The sequence below is a fragment of the Tinamus guttatus genome, unplaced genomic scaffold (assembly GCF_059628265.1).
Source record: "Tinamus guttatus ecotype Peru unplaced genomic scaffold, ASM5962826v1 Tinamus_guttatus_pri_ptg000503l, whole genome shotgun sequence".
Taxonomy (NCBI): domain Eukaryota; kingdom Metazoa; phylum Chordata; class Aves; order Tinamiformes; family Tinamidae; genus Tinamus; species Tinamus guttatus.
The window spans coordinates 553,922-575,440 of record NW_028289037.1 but is presented as its reverse complement, the minus strand read 5'-3'; the positions used below and the strand labels follow the sequence as shown (position 1 = coordinate 575,440).

General features: G+C 39.0%; 1 protein-coding gene and 1 long non-coding RNA gene across 3 annotated transcripts in view; both read left to right on the top strand.

Moving 5' to 3' along the window:
- The window catches only part of LOC148592837 (uncharacterized), a 319,289-nt gene that overhangs the window by 219,092 nt on the left and 78,678 nt on the right, over window positions 1-21,519 (top strand). The gene's annotated exons all lie outside the window — the stretch shown is intronic.
- On the top strand, window positions 492-5,961 carry TFPI2 (tissue factor pathway inhibitor 2). 2 transcript variants are annotated; one of them, XM_088533451.1, is made up of 5 exons: window positions 492-631; window positions 717-896; window positions 1,366-1,545; window positions 2,837-3,010; window positions 5,390-5,961. In XM_088533451.1, exons 1-5 carry the CDS (start codon window positions 553-555, stop codon window positions 5,488-5,490), a joined length of 714 nt encoding a protein of 237 aa, XP_088389577.1. In that variant the 5' UTR covers window positions 492-552; the 3' UTR covers window positions 5,491-5,961. The 2 variants fall into 2 exon arrangements, with proteins under 2 accessions (XP_088389577.1, XP_088389576.1); XM_088533450.1 differs by having other exon boundaries at window positions 5,387-5,961.

The following is a 21,519-nucleotide window of genomic DNA, read 5'->3' as shown; positions in this document are numbered from 1 at the left end:
CGAATAACGTGGGTTAATTACTGTTAACTCTAGTGGCACCTGCCCGGTGGCCTGTGCCTGGTGACGACCTGACACAAAGGGCTCTATTTGGCTCACGGGGTCCTGCCGCCCCCTGTCCCTGAAGCTTCTGAGCAGCAGCAGCTGGGAGGGGGCACTGGACTTTTGCTGACGGCCCCGTCCCGGATTTCTCCGTGTTTAACAGGAAAAGCTCCCCGAGGTGGGAGGCGGCCCTGGAGCCCCGCCAGCCCGGGCGGCCCAGGCGGAGGGGCGCAGCCCTGGAGGCCGCGGAGCGGGGCCGGGGGGCGGCGCGGAGACTCCCGCAGCCGCGCAGCCCTCGGGGCCGCGCAGCCCTCGGGGCCGCGCCCGGGTGACGGCCGGGTCAGCGGGGACTGCGGGCCCGCTGAATCAGACCTTCTCCTCCCACCACATGCGCAAGGAGGGAGGCGGCCCGGACAAGCCGTCTCGGCGCATATAAAGCGCTGCCCTCGGGCCGGGCAGCGCCGCCCGCTGCCAGGACCCCGCCGCCTGCCCGAGCGCCCTTCCCGCCGCGCCATGGCCCCCGGCCGCCTCCCGCTGCCCGCGCTGCTGCTGCCGCTGGCCTGCGCCGCCCTCGCCCCGCGACCCCTCACAGGTAGGAGCGGAGGCTCCGCGGCTCCCCGTGGGGTCGGGGCCGCCGCCGCGGTGTCCTCAGCCCCGGGCGCTTGTGTCTCCCGCAGAGAAGCAGCGCGCCTGCCTGCTGCCCCCCGACGACGGCCCTTGCCGCGCCATGGTGCCGCGCTGGTACTACGACAGGTACACGCAGAGCTGCCAGGAGTTCACCTACGGGGGCTGCCTGGGCAACGCCAACAACTTCCTCACCCCCGACGACTGCGAGAAGAGATGCTGGACCATCAAGAGTGAGTCCTGGTCTGCCGAGCCCAGCTCCGATGGGTGTTCGTGGTTTGCAGAGCCCACCTCCGACGGGGCGCCCCGGGCTGCCGAGCCCAGCTCTGACTGGCGTTCTGGGCTGCTGAGCCCAGCACCGACGGGGCACCCCGGGCTGCCACCGCCTGCCGGGTCTGCAGCGCAGGGTGCCAGGGGCAGCAGGCTGTGCTGCCCAAGGGCTCTTCTAGCTCCTAATAATCACTCCTTTGCTTTTGGGCTTGCCCAGAGAGTCATGTTAGAAGAGTCACGGGGGATTTGTTAATGTTTAGATTTTAATCCAATATTGTAAGTAGTTGCTAATTTTTAATGTATTGGGCTTTCAAGGTGTATACCTATCCCATGTTGTTAGAGAGTGGAGGCAGTTGGACTGTATGTAAGCTTGTTTAGTATGGGGAGGGCAAGGGGTGGATTATACTGAGGGTGACATTCTTCTTGTTGCAGAAGTGCCTAAAATCTGCAGAATGGAGGCTGATGTGGGTCCCTGCAGAAGCTACTTCAGAAGATATGCCTTTAACCTGAGCTCCATGAGGTGTGAGGAGTTTGTCTATGGTGGCTGTTATGGAAATGACAACAACTTCAAAGACCTGCAGTCTTGTGTGGACCACTGTCTGCCAGAGAAAAGTAATGGTTGTTCCAAGTTTTTAATAAAATAGAAGGTTTGAAAGTGCTACGAAGATGATATTTTATTTGATATTTTCCTCTGGATCCCCTTACAGCAGTATTTTTGAAGACCTTTGTGAAACAGATGTTTTTATTGTCTGCAGACTTTCATGTGTTGCTTGTCTCAGCTGTCTGTTACTGAAAGAGCAAAAATACTGTGTTAATTCAATATTGTGACCTTAAATATGCTCAAGCTACACCTGACCAGACTCCTGACTTCTGAAAATGTGTATATGTATAATCTGAAGAGAGATAAGGTCACACATTTTTTTGAGGCAGATGTATGAGGCACTGTGGCTGTCATGTTCAGGGAAGTGAAACAGCATAAAGTGGAAAGTGCCTTTCTAAATTTCAAGGCCGAGTCAGGGATGCTGTTAGGTTGCTGGATCTCATCAGTTCAACTCCTGACAAAAGTTCTTCAGTCATCTGAAGTGACTCTTCACTGTTTCTTTGCCTAAGCTTCATAAAGGAAAAGAGATAGGAATGGTAAGCAGGGGGCTGTATCTAAGCACTGTGATAAAAAACAATTTAATATCCAGTGCAAAATATTGCCTTTGAAGAGAGAGCTGCCAAAATGTGCCAGAACCATCACACTTTATTAGTGCTTAATGAAACAAGTTATTTTTGTTTAGTGACAGATTAGAAACATTTTCTTAGGTGAAAGCTGAATTTTTAGTTTCCTCCTTCCATGTGTGATAAATCAAAAAGGCACTTCCAGCAACAAAGCAAGTTTTTTTTTTTTTTTTTTTTTTTTTAGAAAAAAGGTAACATGATTCTTGGGAAGAAAATGGTGAGTTTTGTACTTTTTGCTGTGAGACATTTATTTATGGATAGGATTTGCTGTTAAAATGACAGAAAGGATAAGTAAAATGCTACCTTTATCATTTACAGAGGTAGTTCCTTTGGAATCATTATATTCCTGTGTATATGGAATTAGGCTTTGGTCCAGATGATTGTTTGAACATCTCGGCTGTCAAGTGTATAGTACCACACATGGGGAAAACTGTTGAATCTCACTTGTGCACTAGTAAAACTATTTTGAGACTGTCACTGTCTGCGAATACATAACTGAGAAAAAAAGATGTAGTGAGTCTCTAAAGTCATTGATATCAATCATGAGATTTCAAAAGGAACAAGAGTGTATCTGCAATATTTGCTGTAGGGTACATTTTAAAAAGCCAAACACAGATATTAGCTAGTTTCTCTCCTTCTCTCGGCTTTTATTTTTTAATTATTATTATTACTTTTTAAGCTGGTCCCTTGCTGTGCTATAGCCCAAAGGATGAAGGATTGTGTTCTTCTTCTGTGACTCGCTATTACTATGACACCAAGAGCAAAACATGTAAGGAGTTCAAATATAGCGGCTGTGGTGGAAATGCCAATAACTTTGTTACTGCAACAGATTGCTACAATGTTTGTAAAAAAGGTAAGCTTTTTGTTTGTTTGTTTCTTTTTTTTTCAGTCAAAAGCAGACATCCAACCCAAAACACCAGTAACTACAGTTTAGAATGTGCTTTACTCATGCAGATTTTTTATGAATGTCCTTTTTAACATTTATTTTATTTTCATTTTTTGACTCAATATTTTTAAATGGCAGGGAAAACTGAAGAGCAACACTAAATCCTTCTGACAAGAACCATGCAATGTGAGACAGGAAGACCATTCGAGAATAAATTGTAGAGAAGGACACACATCAAAAAAAAAAAAAAAAAGTCTAACTTGAAGCCTAGTTAACTTACTAGAGGTCACAGGAATCAGTTTTCAAACTGTTCAGAACCTGCAAGAATCAAGGTCTCTCTTTCTTCTAGAAAATTTTCAGTAGGAGCAAAATGAGTTGTAAAAATCAATTTACTTTTTCCTTAGCATTTTAAAGCAGTTACTATCTTCTCTTGGTTCCCTGCTGCTTGTTTCCATTTGCCATTCCATTACTAAAGATTTCTGCCTCATCAGTTGTGCTGAATCAACTGTTTGTATGGCACTGGGGAAGGGTGTGAATGATAATAGATTTTTTTTTTAATGGTTTTGTTCAAATCAGCTACAGGCTCTGTTTGTAAGTCAAAACAATTCTGCTTTTGTCTGCAACAATATGTTCATACCAGCTAGTCCCAAGCTTAATACTCTAGTTTAATTAAGTTGATATGTAAATTAAAGAGAGAGACAACCATGTCGATCCAGGAATACCCAGATATTTTTTGTAAGAAACAACAAAATATTAGAAAATTGAGCTAAAAAGGTAGAAAAAAAATGAGGTTGCATTTTTGGAAAGAAAAAGCAAAAATCAAATCCATTTTAATGAACGTAAAAAATGGGATATGCTCTGCTAATAGAGTATTTAACACGTATAGTAAAAAGATTTAGGTAAAGAAATGTGGAAGTAGCAGCCCAGTTCTTCAGCTTTGGAGCTGAAAGACAATGGCCTGAGAACATCAACATGGCTGCAATTTCATCCCAAGCACAGTCCTCAGAAGTAAAAATACTCTCTGCCACTTACTCATGGCAGCAGTATTTGTGGGCAGTGAGCCCATGTGTCTCTGCCATTCTAGTATTTTAATGGAGTCTTTAATGTCACACAAGCTCTACCTGAGATTCTTGTGATCAGCTTATTTGCATCTCTAGCTTCCTGGATGATGGTGGGACCAGGCTCGAGCTCAGCATGCAGAGAAGGAAGGGAGTTACCTCACTAGCATCTTGCCCTCATGCTTTGTCCCTGCACATGCATGGCCACAGCCACTCTAACAGCTCTTTTCTTTCTTTTTTTTTTTCCTGTGGAAGAAAGATGAAGTGAAGAAATAATTGTCTCATAACTAGAGCAATAGAGGCAAAATATATAGGGTTGGCTATAAGCTTTTCCACTAATCTGTGAATTTCAAAATTCAGTAGGGCTTGGTCAACCAAAGCCCATAGTTAATGGCATAATTAGTGCTAATTAATGTTGAGCTATTCATATTCATTTCTTTAACTTGGGTGCGTCCAGCAACATTAAATAGATCTTTAAGGCAACTTAAGCTGCTCCTCCTCTTCTGCTCCTATATTTCTCATCCCTAATATCTTTCCTGTTACCTTTTTGAGCCTACAGTTGAATTCAGTCGACCTTCCTTGTGCAAATATGTTTGAACTGACTAAAGTTTTTTTTGAGCGAGCAGGTATGATTCATTTAAGTACAAAAAATAGAAAAGAAAATAAACAAGCTTAATGCATAGGAGTTGTGGTGATAATAAAAGGATTGGGAGTTGCCTGTAAGGGCTATGCATGTAAGCAAATAGGTAATGTTACAAGTCTTAAGAAAAAGACTCAGTCTTGCAAAGAACTTGTATCCTGAACTGTTTCATGTGACCTTCATACATTCATGCTGAAATGACCCTTACTGCTGTTTCTGACCACTCTACAGCTTCTATGTGAAACACAGTTCTGAGCAGGGGCCTAAATCATTTTTTCCCTTCATCTACCATGGATGTATTTTAAACTTTGCACCCATCTTTTGCAAAGAAATGTAGTAATGTCCTCTTTTCTCTTTCCTCTTTCACATATGGAAGGGTCTTGACTTCCATCCTGCTATCACACTAGGACAGATAGAAAGACTAGGATTCTTGTTCAGGGAAAGAAGAGTAAAGTAAATGTTCAGTGCCAAAGGCGGGCATATTAGAAAGCTTGTATGTGAGAGCCCAGAAAATATTTTACAACTTCTGATACAGTTGGTATTATCCACTCAACTGATTGAATAATGTAATAAGGAAAGAAAAAAAAAATAGCCATTAGCCATTTGATCATACTGTTTCCCTAACCGCTTCCTTTATTTTTGCAGCAGGGAATCAGAAACCAAGGATCAACAAGCCAACAAATCTACCCCGCAGAAGAATGATGAGAAAACTGGTTAAAAAAACGCAGAAATATAACCTGAAGTCCTAAAGCTGGTGTGCATCCAAATGTTTAAACATCTTCTCTTGAATTAACTTTCTTCTTTTGTAATATAGTTTCCACAGTTTTATCAACAAATAGTTCTGTCTTGCAGAACTGCTTTTTTCGTAACTTACTTCTTAGAAAGAACTGCATTTAATAGAAGAAGAATGAAATTAAATTTCATTTTCCCACTCTGTTGTATTTGCAGTAATACTTTGGTAAAAAACAAATATTTAGATTTCCATGTTTTTATGGGGGAATATAACTGCCTTTGGAGTGTATTTCAGCTGTTACAAATCAATTAAGATTTGAAAATATCTGTTGTATATCTATATGGATTTTATGGATCTATATGTATCTATAATCTATATGGATTTTTTTTGGCATTTTCTGCTCGTTAAAGAAATTTAACCTTCCAAAGGTGTATGCAGATGTTTATAGCTCTGCCATTAAATATACTTCGGCATTATCATATGAGTAGACTATTCTTTATAGTCAAGTTCATGGAAATAGAGATACTCTGACAAATACTTTGACAATCAATCAGCTACTTAACTATTTACAATGTAAATATAGGCATTACTTTTTTCATGATATCTGAAATTCCCACAAAATTGTACTCCAGACCCTCATCTGGCATGTCAGCAAATTTCTGTTGATTTTAATGGAGCAACAGTGATTTACATCTTCAGAGGATCTTGATATTTGTGTTTATGAGGGTCTGTTAAAGAAGAAAAGAAGAGCAGAAGCTTTTGCAAATCTAATGTTATCCCTCTTTTGAGGCATTATAATTCTTGTGTTAGACTATGCCTCCTGTGATAATATTGCACTTTTTATTTTTTTTGTAGTTGAGCCATATTTTAATTCCTATTATTTTTACCTACAATGTTTTCTATTATGGTTTCAAAAAAACAATATTAAAATGTTTTGGGGAAAAATTAAAGCTTGTTCTGCCATGTGATTTTATTAAGTATTCTGAATTAGTTGCATAGATCAATATATTTAATGATAATTATTATTTTCTTATAACAGTGAGGGTGACAGAGCACTGGAACAGGCTGCCCAGAGAGGTTGTGGAGTCTCCTTCTCTGGAGATCTTCCAAACCCACTTGGATGCAGTCCTGTGCCACATGCTCTAGGTGACCCTGCGGGTGCAGGGGGGTTGGACTAGATGATCTCTAGAGGTTCCTTTCAACCTTAAGCATTCTATGATTCTAGGATTCTATGATTATGACTCTAGCAGAGTTTAGTTGTCTCTTCAGTCACTTCCCTCCACTGAAGTTTAATGATTTAAACAAATTCAGTGAATTGCATCAATTTCATTCATTCCCAGCAGTTATGACTCAGCTAGCTCCAGTAGGAGTTGTTCTTGAGGGATGTTTAATCAAGTTGATTTTCTGCTGCTGGGTCTCCTGTTCGATCTGAGTAGCATTTGTAAAGTTGGCCTGCTTATGCATAACCAATTACATCTGCAGCATTTCTGCTTAGAACTGCAGCTATCTCTCTGACAATCAAAGTTTAATATGTCTTATTTCTATTTCATTAATATAGCCCCTGCCATTACATTATCTTAGTATCGTTGCTGTTTATTGAGATGAATACAAAGGCTTCTTGCTTCTAAGTGAGCGAGATTTGCTTGATATTGCATTAGCTTTTAGGTTAAAATTTTCAGTTGTGTGTCTCATCCCCATGTCAGAGAGGGAACAAGATGGGAAAACTACTCAAGATTTTTCTTACTTATTTTTCCCCTCAAGCATGGAGTTGCAATTAAAGCAGTCAGCTGTCCTTGCCCTAGTCTTCCTAGAGATAGGCTTTGGTTCAAAAAGACCAGGAAAAATCTCAGAAAAAAAAAATAAAGAAATAACAGACCCTGATGTATTGTTGCACCTTTCTGACTAGGCTCATGCACACAAGCCCATTCCAGGAGTCATAGTCCAATTTAAATGCTGTTTTTAACTAGGCAGGGTTGCCATCTTTTTACAGTATCAAACTGTGTGATTTGTGTGATATAGTCTCTGTAAACAAGTTTGAGAAAAACACTATAACTTATCTGTGTCTGTATTTGACTAGAATGCTTTTACTGGAATATTTTGGGGCCAGATGTGAAAGTGGATCAGAGATTTAAAGGGACATTTGGGGAGAATATGGAAACTGAACTCCCCAAATTTGAGAACAATTCCATCTTTCTTTACTTTTCCGTTAAAGCATTTCCTAGGTACCTGGTCACACATAAGAAAGCCTGGGTAATTGGATACCAGCTAGCATCTAAATCTGTGCAGGATCCAAGAACTTGATGTTCATATGCTTGTTCCACCTCACGGGCTCAGTGGGAACATTTTTTTATGGACCAAACTCCCTCCAGAATGCAGCAGTGGCCACTATTCTAATGTCTCTTATAATGTGGCTGCCCCACATGCTTTCTCTTTTCTTGTATAAAAGCATCATCTAAGGACTTGTTGCTAGGGCACTCGGTGAAACATCAGAGGCCTGATTTTGAATCCCTTATCTACCTACCTGACAACAAACAGGAATTTAGGATAAAAAAACACTATAATTCTTGCAGGGTTCCCTAATGACAATGTTCTGGAAGACTGAGGGGATAAAAGAGGGACGCAGGGGTTTTTCCCAATCTCTTGCCAAGTTATTCCACTTTGTGTAATTTTTCCTTCTCTCCAGGTAAACACTTTAATCTCTTATTTTGTATACAATGAATTTTAGCTGTTACTGTTTAGCTGCCTTGGTTAATGTTCTTCGGTTACTCTAATGTCCTTTCAGACTCCTGTGGCTTTGACTAATCTAAATAATTCTCTATCATCTGCGACATTTTATATGACTCATCACTTACTTCCTTTTTCGGTTTGCTGATGAAAGAACAGCGGCCCAAGGTTGGGTCAACTCTTAGCATTTTGCCGTGCTGAAAATTAATGTGGCCCACACCATCCTGCAAATTAACCTTTATTATAGTAGCCAGTGTCCAGCAACTGGTATAGTGTGTCACAGTGCAAATTTCCATTGCATAGGAGTGAAGCAGTGATTATAATCAGTAGGGTGCATCTTGTCTTTCATAGGTAAATGTCCACTGAAACCCATGACTAGTGGCTTGCATGGGACAGTCAAACCTGATGCTGAACATCAATTGGTGAAAGAACTAGATTTTGCTAAATTCCATAACAAATAGGTCATTGTTCTGTAAATTTCATTTCTATTGTATTTCCAAGGAATATATCAAAGACTCTATAAAAATGAAAATATAAATTGCTACTTCATCCTGAATCTGTGGCACCACTCAGGGAATTCAAGAACAATCTCATATTACTTTGTAAACTATTTCAAGAGTAAGAAAATGGCTTCTTCTTTCTTTATATTTTAGTGGAATTTAAAGCTTTGTAAAAAGAAAAGAAGAAAATCCATGTGGAAACACCAGACCATGACTTTTTTTCTTTTTCTTTCCTTCTTTCTTTTTTTTTTTTTTTCTTACCCACAAGCTTAATGCTGGCAAGCAGAATTAGAATTTTCTTTCAGCATATCTCCTTGTAATAATGACCGATACTCTGACACTAATAAATGACTTTCTCTTAATTCCATACTTTAGGAGCAAAATGGCAATCAGTTCATATTGTATTCCTTGAGTCAAATTTCTAACTGCTTTCCTATTTCTATTGATTCCCATCATCTTCAAAGGTGGAAAATGTGGAACATTTTACTAAACAATCTTTTGTTAGACACAAAGGTCCACATTAAAAAAAAAAAAAAAAGCCAATGAACTTGAGTTTTGCAACACATATGGAAGATTTGGTCCATAAGCTTCAAGGTCACCTGTACTGCTGTGGACAGTTATTCAATGATCCAGATAGTGGTAAGAAATCTGTTCTACTAGATATATTCAATCTAACTATGAGGATGTAAATCTGGAGGAACCACATTGCAGTTATGTCAGATGAAATATTATGTATTTACATTAGTGTTATTGAAAGAAAATTCTCCCTCATTATCTTTTTAGAAAGCTTTAAATTATTACGTGTAACTATCACTGGTGATAATTAGCACAGCAATTCTTGCGTCTGTTGAAGTGAGCCTAATTTTTCAGTGTATGGTGGTCCTGTAATTTCTGTCATCTGAGAAGTTATTTAATTGCTGAGGAGAGGGGTGTTAATCCTAGCATATACAGCCTAATGAACAGCAGTGATATTAAAAAATTCCATGTAAACAAGAAGAAAAAACCATAGTTTGAGGCATTAGGCAAGTGATGTGATCATGAGCTGTGACTTCCAAAATTAATGACAGAGATATGAGCATTCTCAGCTCGTGTATTCGAAAAAGAGAGAGATCATTTGGACAAGCCGAAGACTGATTTATGTAATGTAAAACATTTTATCCATTATGTGTGAATAAAATTTGTCCCTTTTAATAAAGATTCCCTCCTTACTGGCAACACTGACAGTAATTCCAGGTGAATATTGACATAATGGACACTCTTTGAGACACAGTTTATTGGGTCCTTAACTCTTGTGTGTGAAGGGTTCTAAATACAAATGGAACTCGACATTGTTCACATTTTCTTGCCTGGTGGGGCCTAGCTTCAAGCTGATAAACGCACAGAGAAGATACTAGCCCTAATAATTTTGTATGCTAGATCCTTAGTAAAGGCCTTGACATACTAAATATGGGTTGAATTCTTTCATACATCCTCAGGTTGAATTGTAACTTATTGCTCAGTGAGCTTTCTTGGAGGTAAGATACTGCTCGCTGAGCAAGTGTGCAGACTCTTTTCTAATGAGATAGTGCAGGGTTAATGTTTTTAAGGTCTGGTGTATGAAATGGAATAATAAAACTCCAAGTAATTAATAAATGCATATGAACACTATTTGCTTTGAGGTATTTTCCTCTATGTGTGGGAAGCAAGATGAAGAGGATATATTATACTAATAAAAGTTATTTAAGAAGTCAAGTGATCAAAGATTAAAAAGGTCATTATCAAACCAGGATCATGCCATCATAATAGTCAATAGGGAGAAATCTTGAATGTTCCTGATGTTTAATAAGAATCCATTATAAAAATATCTTCAGTAGAAAGCAGCAAGAGTTGCAAGACTTCTTCTCACTTATTTTCTCTCTAAAAGTGGAAGGGAAAACTGATGATAAAAGCAATGATGACAAATGGTATTTACCACTCTTATAAGGTAGAGGCTGATTCACTTCAGTAGGAAAAGTCTGTACAGTTTCCACTGCGCCAGCAGTGGATGGGATTCCATCAATGGTTTCAAAAACACCTGGAGCAAGTCCACAGGCTGCAATAAGCTCCTTTACACACAGAAAAGCTGTCTTGCACAGTTCAGGGTTTCTCATGCAGCATCATGTATATCTGCTTTGTCTGAGCTCCTCTTTGTGAATTTGAGAAAAAGAAAAACCTTTATATAGCTTTACATCAGTGCCCTCACTCTGTGGTGGTATTTGGCCACCTCATTCTGGATGAACAATGCAAATATTTGTGTTCTCTACTGGAGGAATATGTTCCTTTCAGTTGGGAAAGGAAACATTAACTTGATTTTTTAATCCAGTGTATCTCCAAGTAGAAATAGGACCAAAACTGCTATTAAGCCTATCATATAAAAACACTAGAAAAGAAAAAAAAAAAAAAAAAAAAAGGAAAGAAAGGTATTTCTTTGTTTAGATTTTTCAGGGTTCATTCCATCCAGCTTTAGAAATTTGTAGCTTTCACATCATTTTCAAGACTCTTCAGTGTTAGACTATAAGACAATATTAAGATACATAGAGATTAGTTTATAATGAAGGAGGAATTTTAAAATCTCCTTAGTTTTCTTTAAATTCATCAAGAAGCTGGAGTATTACTTCTGACATATCAAAGAGTAGCAGATATCTAATCTATGTGTTCTTTTGTGCTGACAGTTGAACTGCACTCCTTAACTGATCTCATAATATTTTATGTCTTTTCAGTTTGAGTTAATCTGAGCTGTAATAAAAAGAACATTATAAATTTCCATTAATTCTTAGCTGTCATAGACTATTTAAAGCCATAAACACCTGAAAAAGAGATGGTTGAAGTAAAACTTTAATCGTTTTTTTCAACTTATGTATTTTCCTTTTAAAATTGATCCTGACAAAGACTACAGAGTATACTCCGTAGTTATGCTGATGGAAAGATGCTCTTGAACCTCAAATTTACAATGAATTTTCCAAACCTCTTGAAGTGTACCTGTCAGAGAAACATCAAACTCTTTGTTGTTCAGGTTTTGAACAGACTTCTTAATATTTTTGTCCCTAGCAAACAGAATTATGCTTTTGAATGTGATAGCAAGCACTTAATTGCATTTAAGTTTCAGCCTTTCTTCTTTAAAAAGCTCTTTTTGTTGTTGTTGTTTTTCTCATTTTATCACTGAAAAATCTTGAAATCTTTCTTATTTTAGACCAAAAGGCATTTTGCACAAATCTTCTGTATTTCATCTCCAAAGGGTGGGGCTCTGGGCCTCACAGCAATAAAACACCTTTATCGCTAAAATTCTTGGCCCCATCAAGAAACTGATTTGAGATGACTTCATGAAGAGAGAAATGCCAGGGCATATTTTAAACCCTTGAGAAAGGTAAATCAGTGGAAAATCAAGTAATGACAACACTTCCAGATTCCCTCTTGTTCACAAAATACATTTTTAAAACTTGTTCAATGATGATCATCATGGTCCATAGGTAGGAAATCTGAAGCTGGAAGAGAGAGTCCTTCCCAAAGATCGAAGACAAGGAACTGTACATTTTTCCTGTTTCACCCTTTCTGACAGTCTCTGCCCATGCAATGTTCATGAAGCAGCTAGAAAACTCAAGACCTGACAGTTTGCTTAGAAGCAAAAAAAAAAAAAATGTTAGAAACAAAAGAAGTTAAAACATGGCGGTTGGACTGGATGACCTCCAGAGGTCCCTTCAACTCACCTTGTATGATGATTGATGAGGTGACCACTCATTGCTCATGATGATCATGAGTGACCATCTGAAGTGAAGAGTAAAATAATGCTAGAAGTGAGGCCAGATCTTTCGAGGAAATGGAAATAAATGTTTGAGGACGCCACAGAAAGTTCCAGGATCCAGATGAGTCTCTTTTGGGGAGTTTGGCATACTCTCTGTTAGCATTACCCGGGGAAATCCCTCCCCTGCTGAGCACCAGGAGGGGTAGAGGCACTGTGTCTTGCTGCAGGCAGACAAATGAGCACAGGCCAGAGTAACCCAGCAGAGGACACAAGGCACAATGAGGGTCGTAACATGTGTGTTTGCTGAGGGTTCTTCTGGGGAGGACTGTTGGCAGCTAGGGGCTCCCATCGTGCCATCCCACCTGCCCATCAGCCTGCCTGTGAGCCTTGCCTTTGTCTCTGCTCCTTCCAGCAAATCCATCCTCCTGTGCTTTTTGTGCACTGCATCCATATGGTCAAAACTGCATTTTTACCACGCAGAATAATACAGGTTTACACCCTCTGAGCATTGCATGAAAACTTGTTGGCTACATGGTCATAGTACAGCACTATCATAAACCAGCTAACAAAGAAACATAAAGAGATAAGAAATCCAAACGGCTCTCTGGCCTTTCAGGTGAAAGCACATAATATTAGTAGACCTTTGAAGTGTATCACTGTATTCAGCAACAGCCTAAAGGTAGTATCTTTCTCCATCAAACATATAAAAGCTTAAGACAATGTCTGTTTTCTTTTCCAGCTGATGCAATAAATCTCAGCTCTCTGGAGTCAATGCTTCATAAGGTGCATCAAGACACAGCCCGAAGAGTTTTGTCCCAGCAGAGTGATTGCTCTCAGACTGAACAGTTGAGAAGAGAAATTGAAATGCATAATTAAAGACAAATCAAGCAATGGTGTGCATTATTGGTAAAGTGTTGTAGAACTTATTTCTATTCTGTTTGAGATGCCTGGATACTTGCACTCTGAAACATGACTAGGGCTCATTTTTTTTTCTGTTTTGTCTGTTAGTTTCTGTTTACCAGTCACTCAATTTTCAGGGAAAAAAATGATTATTTTCCCAGCCAACAGTCATGGAAACTCTGCCTTGTGTCAGAGGCACAGTATTGGGTGTATTTGGTTTGCACAATGTCTCCTTTACTAGTAATACAGATTTTGCAGTTTGCACTTTGGTTGCTGTCCTTTACTCATTTTCAGTAACAAAGAGGAGGAAAAAAAGGTTATTAGGGAATAAACTGCATATCCTGTATCTATATAGAGAGTATAGAGCAAATTGAAGGTAAATACACAGCAGGTTAGAAAACAAGTATCTGATTCCTGATTATTCAGATAAATGATTAGTGGGATTTTTAAAAGTGCCCACTGGTCTGACTCTGATTGCTCTAATAGGATTTTTTTTCCAGATGCTTTTTCAAAACCTCCCAAGGCACATCTTTATTTTTTTTTTAATTTGGCTTCATTTTTCTTTTTCAAAGGTGATAGAAGACCAGATCCGCCTCAGAATTGCATGCTTTGATATCACCTAATATTTAGACTCTTTCCTGTCCTATGTGTCAGGAGTTATGGATCCCACTAGTCAGTGCTCAGGGACATAGGTGACCAAGAAAAGGACATTCAAAATTTGACTTACTATAGCAGTCTAGATTTGGAAAGCTGACATGAGAAAAAGAAATGGAAAAGCACATACATATATAAATGTCTGACCCACTACAGTTGCCAAAGAGGCCAGAAATAAGTGTCTTCCTCTATGCAGAATCCACGGACAGATCCTGATCTCTGCCGGCCTCTGCCTGTGGGTGAATGAATTTGGGTCAATGACTTTTGTAGTATCACAAACTTCCCAAAATATAATTCATTTAAAGAATGGAGAAAAAAAAATACTTCCATTAACGCTCTAGTGCAAGAATATACCAAGATGTGAACCACGTCTGGTTTCAGTTTTGCAAACCAGAAACCTGTCGGTTGACATTTTGTGCAACTAAAACCACACCCTCTGCCATTCAGCTCTGATTTATTAAACAGAAAGCTTTCATTTCATGCCCTCTTTTATGGTGGCTGGTACTATCTACAGATTTAGAAAATGTAAAAGAAAACTGCAGTGCCAAAGTTGTCAGTGGTTATTTTCATTTTCAAACATGGCTTTTTCACATTTTCACTCTGTGTTTTCCAGTTCTGAAATGAATCATACATTCAGAAGTAAAACCGCAACAGATTAAACTGGTCTCAGAACATTAAGAAAAAACATCTACCGCACCCTGTGATTAATTCATTAATCCATCTTTCAAAACAAGTAATTTAATTAGCTTGCAAACAAGAACATGACGCACACGTGGATCTTCAAATACTGTTGACATATGGAATAGTTCAGATTCCTGCGATACACGGCCTTTCACTTGCAGCTTCCAGTCGCAGTAAGGCCCATATCAGCATTGCTCTTCGAAGGTCGCTTGATGCACAAAATGGATTGAACTGATGGTCTGAAGCCTGAACACAGAGAACAGATCCCTTCCTTTGAAGAAACTGAAATTGCAAGTACCTCCAAGTGACAATCAAAAGCACAGTTGACTAAGAAATATGCAGACTTTAAAAGACCTAAAGAACTATCATTCAGACTCTTCGTGAGCATTACAACTCAATCAAAAATTGAATAGCTCATGTATATATATGTATTTCTATATATGAAAGAGGAAGAGAAATGAAGAGAACCAGGATAAAGAACCAGGATATATTTTTATTCCTGCTCTTTTTTTTTTTTTTTGTTAGGCCCTATGTCGTCATGGCACCAAATCTTTGAAATAGAATGGAGATAAACATGTGTCTTTGCCAGTGGATCCTCATTGTCCCTCCTTTCAGTTTATGGAGATGCTGCAGCACAGAATTCCACTTTGCCATCATTCAGCCAGGAGGACTTAATATTCTGGTACTGACTTTTTGATAATATGTGTTATTTTGCCAAGTCTAGTCAGGGACTTCATATATACCTGGTCACTTCTCATAGGACTGCAAAATATTGGATGCCTGGCAGATGAAGAGTACATATGATCATTTGATTGAGGATACAGCTAGGAAATAAAGGTAAGAAACTATGTTACACTATCTGAAGGTCCAGGGAACACCAGAATACTTTCAGGGAACTTACATGGCCATCCTTAGTGCAGTACTTAGGAAAAGTTTAATAAATAGACAGCTTCCCATTAGCTGGCTGGGGGCTGAGGTTCAGTGGATAGTGCAGCAGTACAAACAAGTGTTTTAACTATTTATGTCAAACAAAATTCTGCAGAGCTAGCTCATGCGTCTCTGTTTTTTGTTCCCAGCGTTTTCAGAGTGGAGTCAGCAGGTCAATCTCAGACTGGCATGAGGCTGCTTCTGGTTTGAACGGACTTTGAAAGTAGTAGTAAAGCTGCGTTTACATGACACTGCTCATGAGATAAGAAATCCTATCAACAGAAAGATTGGAGACGTCTCTGCACCCAGCGCACTGCTAACCCACTGGGTGCAGACTTCCACATGGTATGCAGCTGATTCCTTTTCTGCTCTGCCATGGGAGAGTGAAGCACTTGTATGACTGTTCTACAAAGCAGAAAAGAGGAGTCCGTCCTCTCACGGACAGTGAGACCTGGAGCTCTTATGATGTCAATGAAAATGTGTTACAAGAAGCACCTCAGAGCATCAAAGTGTTTTGCCTAATCAGAAAAAGGCAGGAAATAAATTACACCTTGGACAATTAAAATCCTAAATTCTTCCTCTAACTGTAGGATCATCCTCTTCAGTCTCTTCACAAAGTGAGCAGTGACATATTCCATGTGGATCTACAGAAGAGCATGGCTTCTTCCTAAAGTACAGCTCACCATGCACCGTAATTCCTGAAAGACTGGATGAACATCAGCATAACCCCATGTCACTAGGTGCATTGGAACAACTTCCTTTCACGCAGAGTTTACTCTTCTCACTGAAAAAAGGGACATGCTGGGATCGTTACCAGCATGACAATATATCAGCAAGCTCTGGTCGAGGCCTCAAAACCAAGAACCATGACTCGGAATGGAGTCCAGTCTTGCATTGTAGAGGAAAGACCTATCGTTGTGTAGAAGATGTTGCAACTCCTCTTTAGAGGTTGCCTTTTAGGTCAATCACCTCTGCCTTTCCACTGACAAACTCAGCTAGCCAAATCTTTTAATTCCAGCCCTCAAGAGTAATACGTATAAAGTTTAGTCTGCTTCCTTCCTCATATTTTGTGACACAACATCTCCACCTCAGATATTTTCAACTGGTAGCTTATTCAAAACAAAACACTATCTCTGCCTTCAGAGTCTTATGACCTTCCAGTAATCAGTTGGAAGCCCAAGCTGCAATCCTAAATACAGCACAAATGCACCAAAACATTGCAGCGGCACACACACACACCGGTTCCACAGTGGAGTTCCTCGCTGGATGATGATTCGTCTTCTTCTGAGCATCCAGAAACAGTAAAGTAGAACTTTGGCAATTATAATTACTAGCTGGGCAAGAGCTTTGGTCTCTTGGCTGCTTTGGGGCATAACCTTCTGTCCTACAAACTGTTTTGAGCACACTCTACCCATACTCTATGTGAACTGATCAAAAGATAGCTCTGCATAGGAATAACTGTATTAATGCTCAAATCAGTTTAGATTTACTTAGATTAGCAATTTATTTGGTATTTTGTAAGAGACATGATCTCTAAATGTCTGTTATCTAAAAGACAGGTGAACAGAACACAAATTATATTGAGAAAGGTATACTTTCCATACACGGGAACTATAAAGAGTTTACTTGTATTCTTTTTTTCTGAAGGACTCCGAAAAGTAAGGTAATAGGCTATCCTTGTAAAGTCATAATCTTAGGAACAATGACTTGTTTTCTAGAACTGAAAGTTATTAAAATACCAAAGTGCAAAAGAGGCTATTGCCTGCCATTTAATTTTCCAGACAAAACACTGGCTAGTTAGAGGTATTTGCAAGAAATGTTCCTTCACTTCCTAAGTCATACTTTTTCTCAGAGTTAAGTAGAGTGATTGGTTTATAGAGTATTGCAGTTTGTGTGTATTATATGCTTCTGATTTTATATTCCACTATTTTATTATGTTCCATGAAACTAATTCAGAAAGATCCCACCATGTTCTTATTATCCATAGTGTAACTCTCTAGCCTTTTTCCAGTCAATTTCACTCTTAGTGAAATTCTTGGGAATTTCGGTTGAGTGTAGGCTAACTTCATGTTATAAGATTTGTCTTTAAAATCTTCTTAGCTAATCTGATTTTTCCTTTTGCTTCAGCAGTTTAAGTTTCAGACATCCTATACCGCAATGATATATGATGACAACATCTTTCAGAAAGACATAACAGTTTAGCTCCATTAGTTTTCTTTCCCTAAGTTTTTGGTTTACATTGTTGTAACCTATGTAGCTCAGTTTATATTTTATTGCCTTTTATTATTGCAGACATTATCTAACAACTTCCTTCCACACATTTTCTGCAAAAAATGGAAAAAAAAACAGTTTTCAACCCCAATTAAAGTGGAAAATGTTCTTTAAAAGTGACAACCAGGATGAATGCTAAAATAAGTCTTCTCTATAGTTCAAAAACTTTTTTGAACTGTCCGGAGGACTGTCCATTTACTTTTTTTGTTTGTTTCTTTGTTTTTTACTCATGTAATGTATCATTTCAAAAATACTTTATGTTCATACGTAAATCATTCTGTTTCATTAATCTCTTTGAGAAAAAAAAATCTGTCTCAAAAGGACTTGTGGTGGTTAATGCATTTCTAGAAATAGATTTCCCTCAGATTTCCTAGGTCCTGCCATCATAAAGATATGCAGCTATGCTTTTCTGGCAGTGTTTCCATTCCACTGGGGTTTGGCAACAGACTGTGCTAAGGTAGTGATCACCTTATGTATTATTAGAAACAAAGTGTGAATCAAGGTTGACTGGGTGTGCATGGGCCAGCATATGACACTGTGGGACAACCACACAATTTGAATTTCCACTATGGAGCAGAGTTTATCCCATCGCTAACAGAATTCTTCCTATTACCTCATTCCAGTTCTAATACCACACAGAAAATACACAGCAAAATGAGATATAATTTCACTAATTACTAGAAAAGGGAATTATGCTCAAGAGACTTGCCTGAGAAGTTTTAAAAAATGCAAATTTGGATCCAATTTGAGAATCATTTAAAAAGCAGATTTATCTCATTGCTCATTACTGTCAGAGATGATTCCTGCTGAATGTTGAACTATTCCTGCAAAGTACAAATTTTCTCAGCTTCCCGTAATGTCAGTTTTCTGTGGGACCCAACCTGTACTCCCTAATCTGCCAAGAACCAGTATTTGGCTGTCCTGTTCCCGGAGATATACATGCAGCTCCCTTTGTGTGCCTCCCTATCTCTGTGCAGAGACTGGAAACCTTCCAGAAGTACCGTGCTGGGCTCTATTCTTCTTTCCAGATTAGGAACTCTGAGGAACATGCTGCCTCCCAAACAACCATGATCAGGATTGGCCCATTTGTCTTTCCCTGTCCCAATTCTGGTTTACATTCTTCAAAATCAGACTAGGTGGCATCTTTCTGTCATGCTCTGTAGATGCTGACTCCTGCTTTCATCTCTTATGAGGGGGGGAGTCTCAGTTAGGTGCATCATCAACAGTGAAATTAATAAAACTGGGCTGTGGATCATTATCTCCAGATACACCAGTTGTGCGTGTGTGTGTTTCCTTGTGTGCCATGCCACTACCACCCACAATTGCTAGGGCCACTGACATACAGCAGCTTGAAAAGGGGATTAAATCACAACAAGGCAAACGTTTTTTACTCATCTCCTTCCATTCTATTAGGAATACAGCAAGGTTTATCTTTAGAGCTCCCAAAGTTTTCAGGGTTGTTTTTGCACAGCAAATGAAACGCTCTTCTCATGTGAGGGATATCTGCTTCACGTGCAGACAAGTACTGAGAAATTAACCTTTCATACACATGAAACTTTAAGATAAGCCTCAGTCATGACCTATTACTGACTTAGAACAGGTAGCTCATTGCCCATAACTAACAATTACCAAGACAGACTCAATTTATCTCAGTGTGCACTCAATTTGTCTCAGTGTGACAGCAACAAATGCACTCAACAAGGCTAAGTTGCATAACAATCAGAGATAAGGGTTCATGACATCTTAGAGTGACTGTTAACTGGTTACTGCTATAAAAAAAAGACACCTGTTATAAATTGGCACTAGTCACCTGGTTGGTGTCAGTAATACAGATCCCTCTCTTAGCAAAACTTCTGAGTATATAGTAGTCATTTATGTAAGAATTGTTTTCAGGCTGATGAGGACAATAGTGACTCAGTGGCTTAATAACATGGCAGGAAATACTTTAAAGGAAAGGTTTAAAATCTTTTTTTTTTTTTTTCTTTTTTTCCGTGAACTATTGATTTTCTGAGCAACTGCATCTAATATCTCAGGAAATCCCAAAAGGACGGACAGGCAACAGAACCTTTTCTTGCTCCTTCCTCTTCAATTTCTCATGTTTTTAAGTAGGCTCTAATTTCATCCTTAAATAGCCAACTGGAAGTAAATCTACCAAAGGTACTCTCATACAGTGGAAAGTCTCTGCTTAGCTACAGAATCACTCATAGTAAGAATGAGAGAGCATGGAGTCTATCAGGTTGGAAAAGAGCAGCAAAATATGGGGAGAATGCAAGAGAAGCTCTGTTGGTGGATGTCATTTTACTCTGAGAAACTCACATGAATGTGGCACTTGCTATGAGGTTTTCACTGCATTTCTGTGCAAGCCTTCACAGTACAGACTACTTTTATTCGGACTTTTAGCTAATTTCTCTCAATCTTTCCTGTTGAAACTATTCTGCAATACACTGAAAGAGAAAGATGTCATTAAACATCATCAGTCCAATGCAGTATACCAAGAAAAGAGATCTGAATTCCAGAACCCTATTTCATGGAACATTTTACGTGAAAAATGCAAGTATCAGACATTTGAATCTCTGCCTTTCCAAGTGAATAGCACTTATGCAGAAAATGCCTTCAGTACTAGTGTCTTTTTATGTTTTCAGGTTTTATTAGACATTGTTAATCAAATAAAACAGGCTCTAAATGTGCTTGTGCAACAAAGTGCTGTTACAGCCTAAGGATTAAATTACAGAAATGAAATGTTCCCTGTGCCAGATGAATTGCTTCACCCAAATATTTCACATGTATTTCTAAGTAACTACATGTTCTCTCCAGAGAGAATCTGATTGAAACTGACTGAAACTTCAGTTTTCAGATGCAATAAACCCTTTAGGTTAAATAACTGCAGCACGGAAAACATTGCACAATACAGAGAAATAGCCAAAGAAGCTTTTCAGCTGACTAGATCCCAGTGGTAGGAAAATCTCTGCTAAACTAAGGTGACCCCATCACCTTTTAAAGATTTGCTTTTATTACAGCACTAAAAACCCTGCTTTTTTTACAGCAGTATTTCTACACCAATTGATATTCACACCAGATGGAAAGCAAGATGTCATCATGTGTTGTGATTACAGTTACCCCAGGCTGTCATGTCAAACTTGTTCTTTGTCGCTCTGTCTCTACAGCGAAGAGGCAAGGCTTTATATTAATCTAACTAGAATACAGTTAGGATAGATCCATATATCGAACTATTTATTTTAACTGTAGAATATAGTAACTTTATAAAACAAATTCTTGTCTTCTGTTTTTTTTTTGGGGGGGGAGGGGAGAGGGTGGGACCATGACTTAATTGCATGTATGATGCTGCTTTGATTTATTAGATTATAACTAAGTTGCAGGTGACATTCCTGGACAAATTGCCTTTGTGCTAGGCAAAGATATTACAAAATACATAACAATTCTGGAGAATAAAGTACTATATACTGACTTCATTCTTGAGTACCTTCCAAAAGGTAGTACAAACCTGCTTGCAGGTTTTCCTCACATGACTTTTTAAAAATAAAGTTCGGTAAAACAATAAAGACTTTTATTGCTACAGAAATAAGGCCATGGGTGAAATCTTGTTCCTACTAAAATCAGCAGAGGGATATAC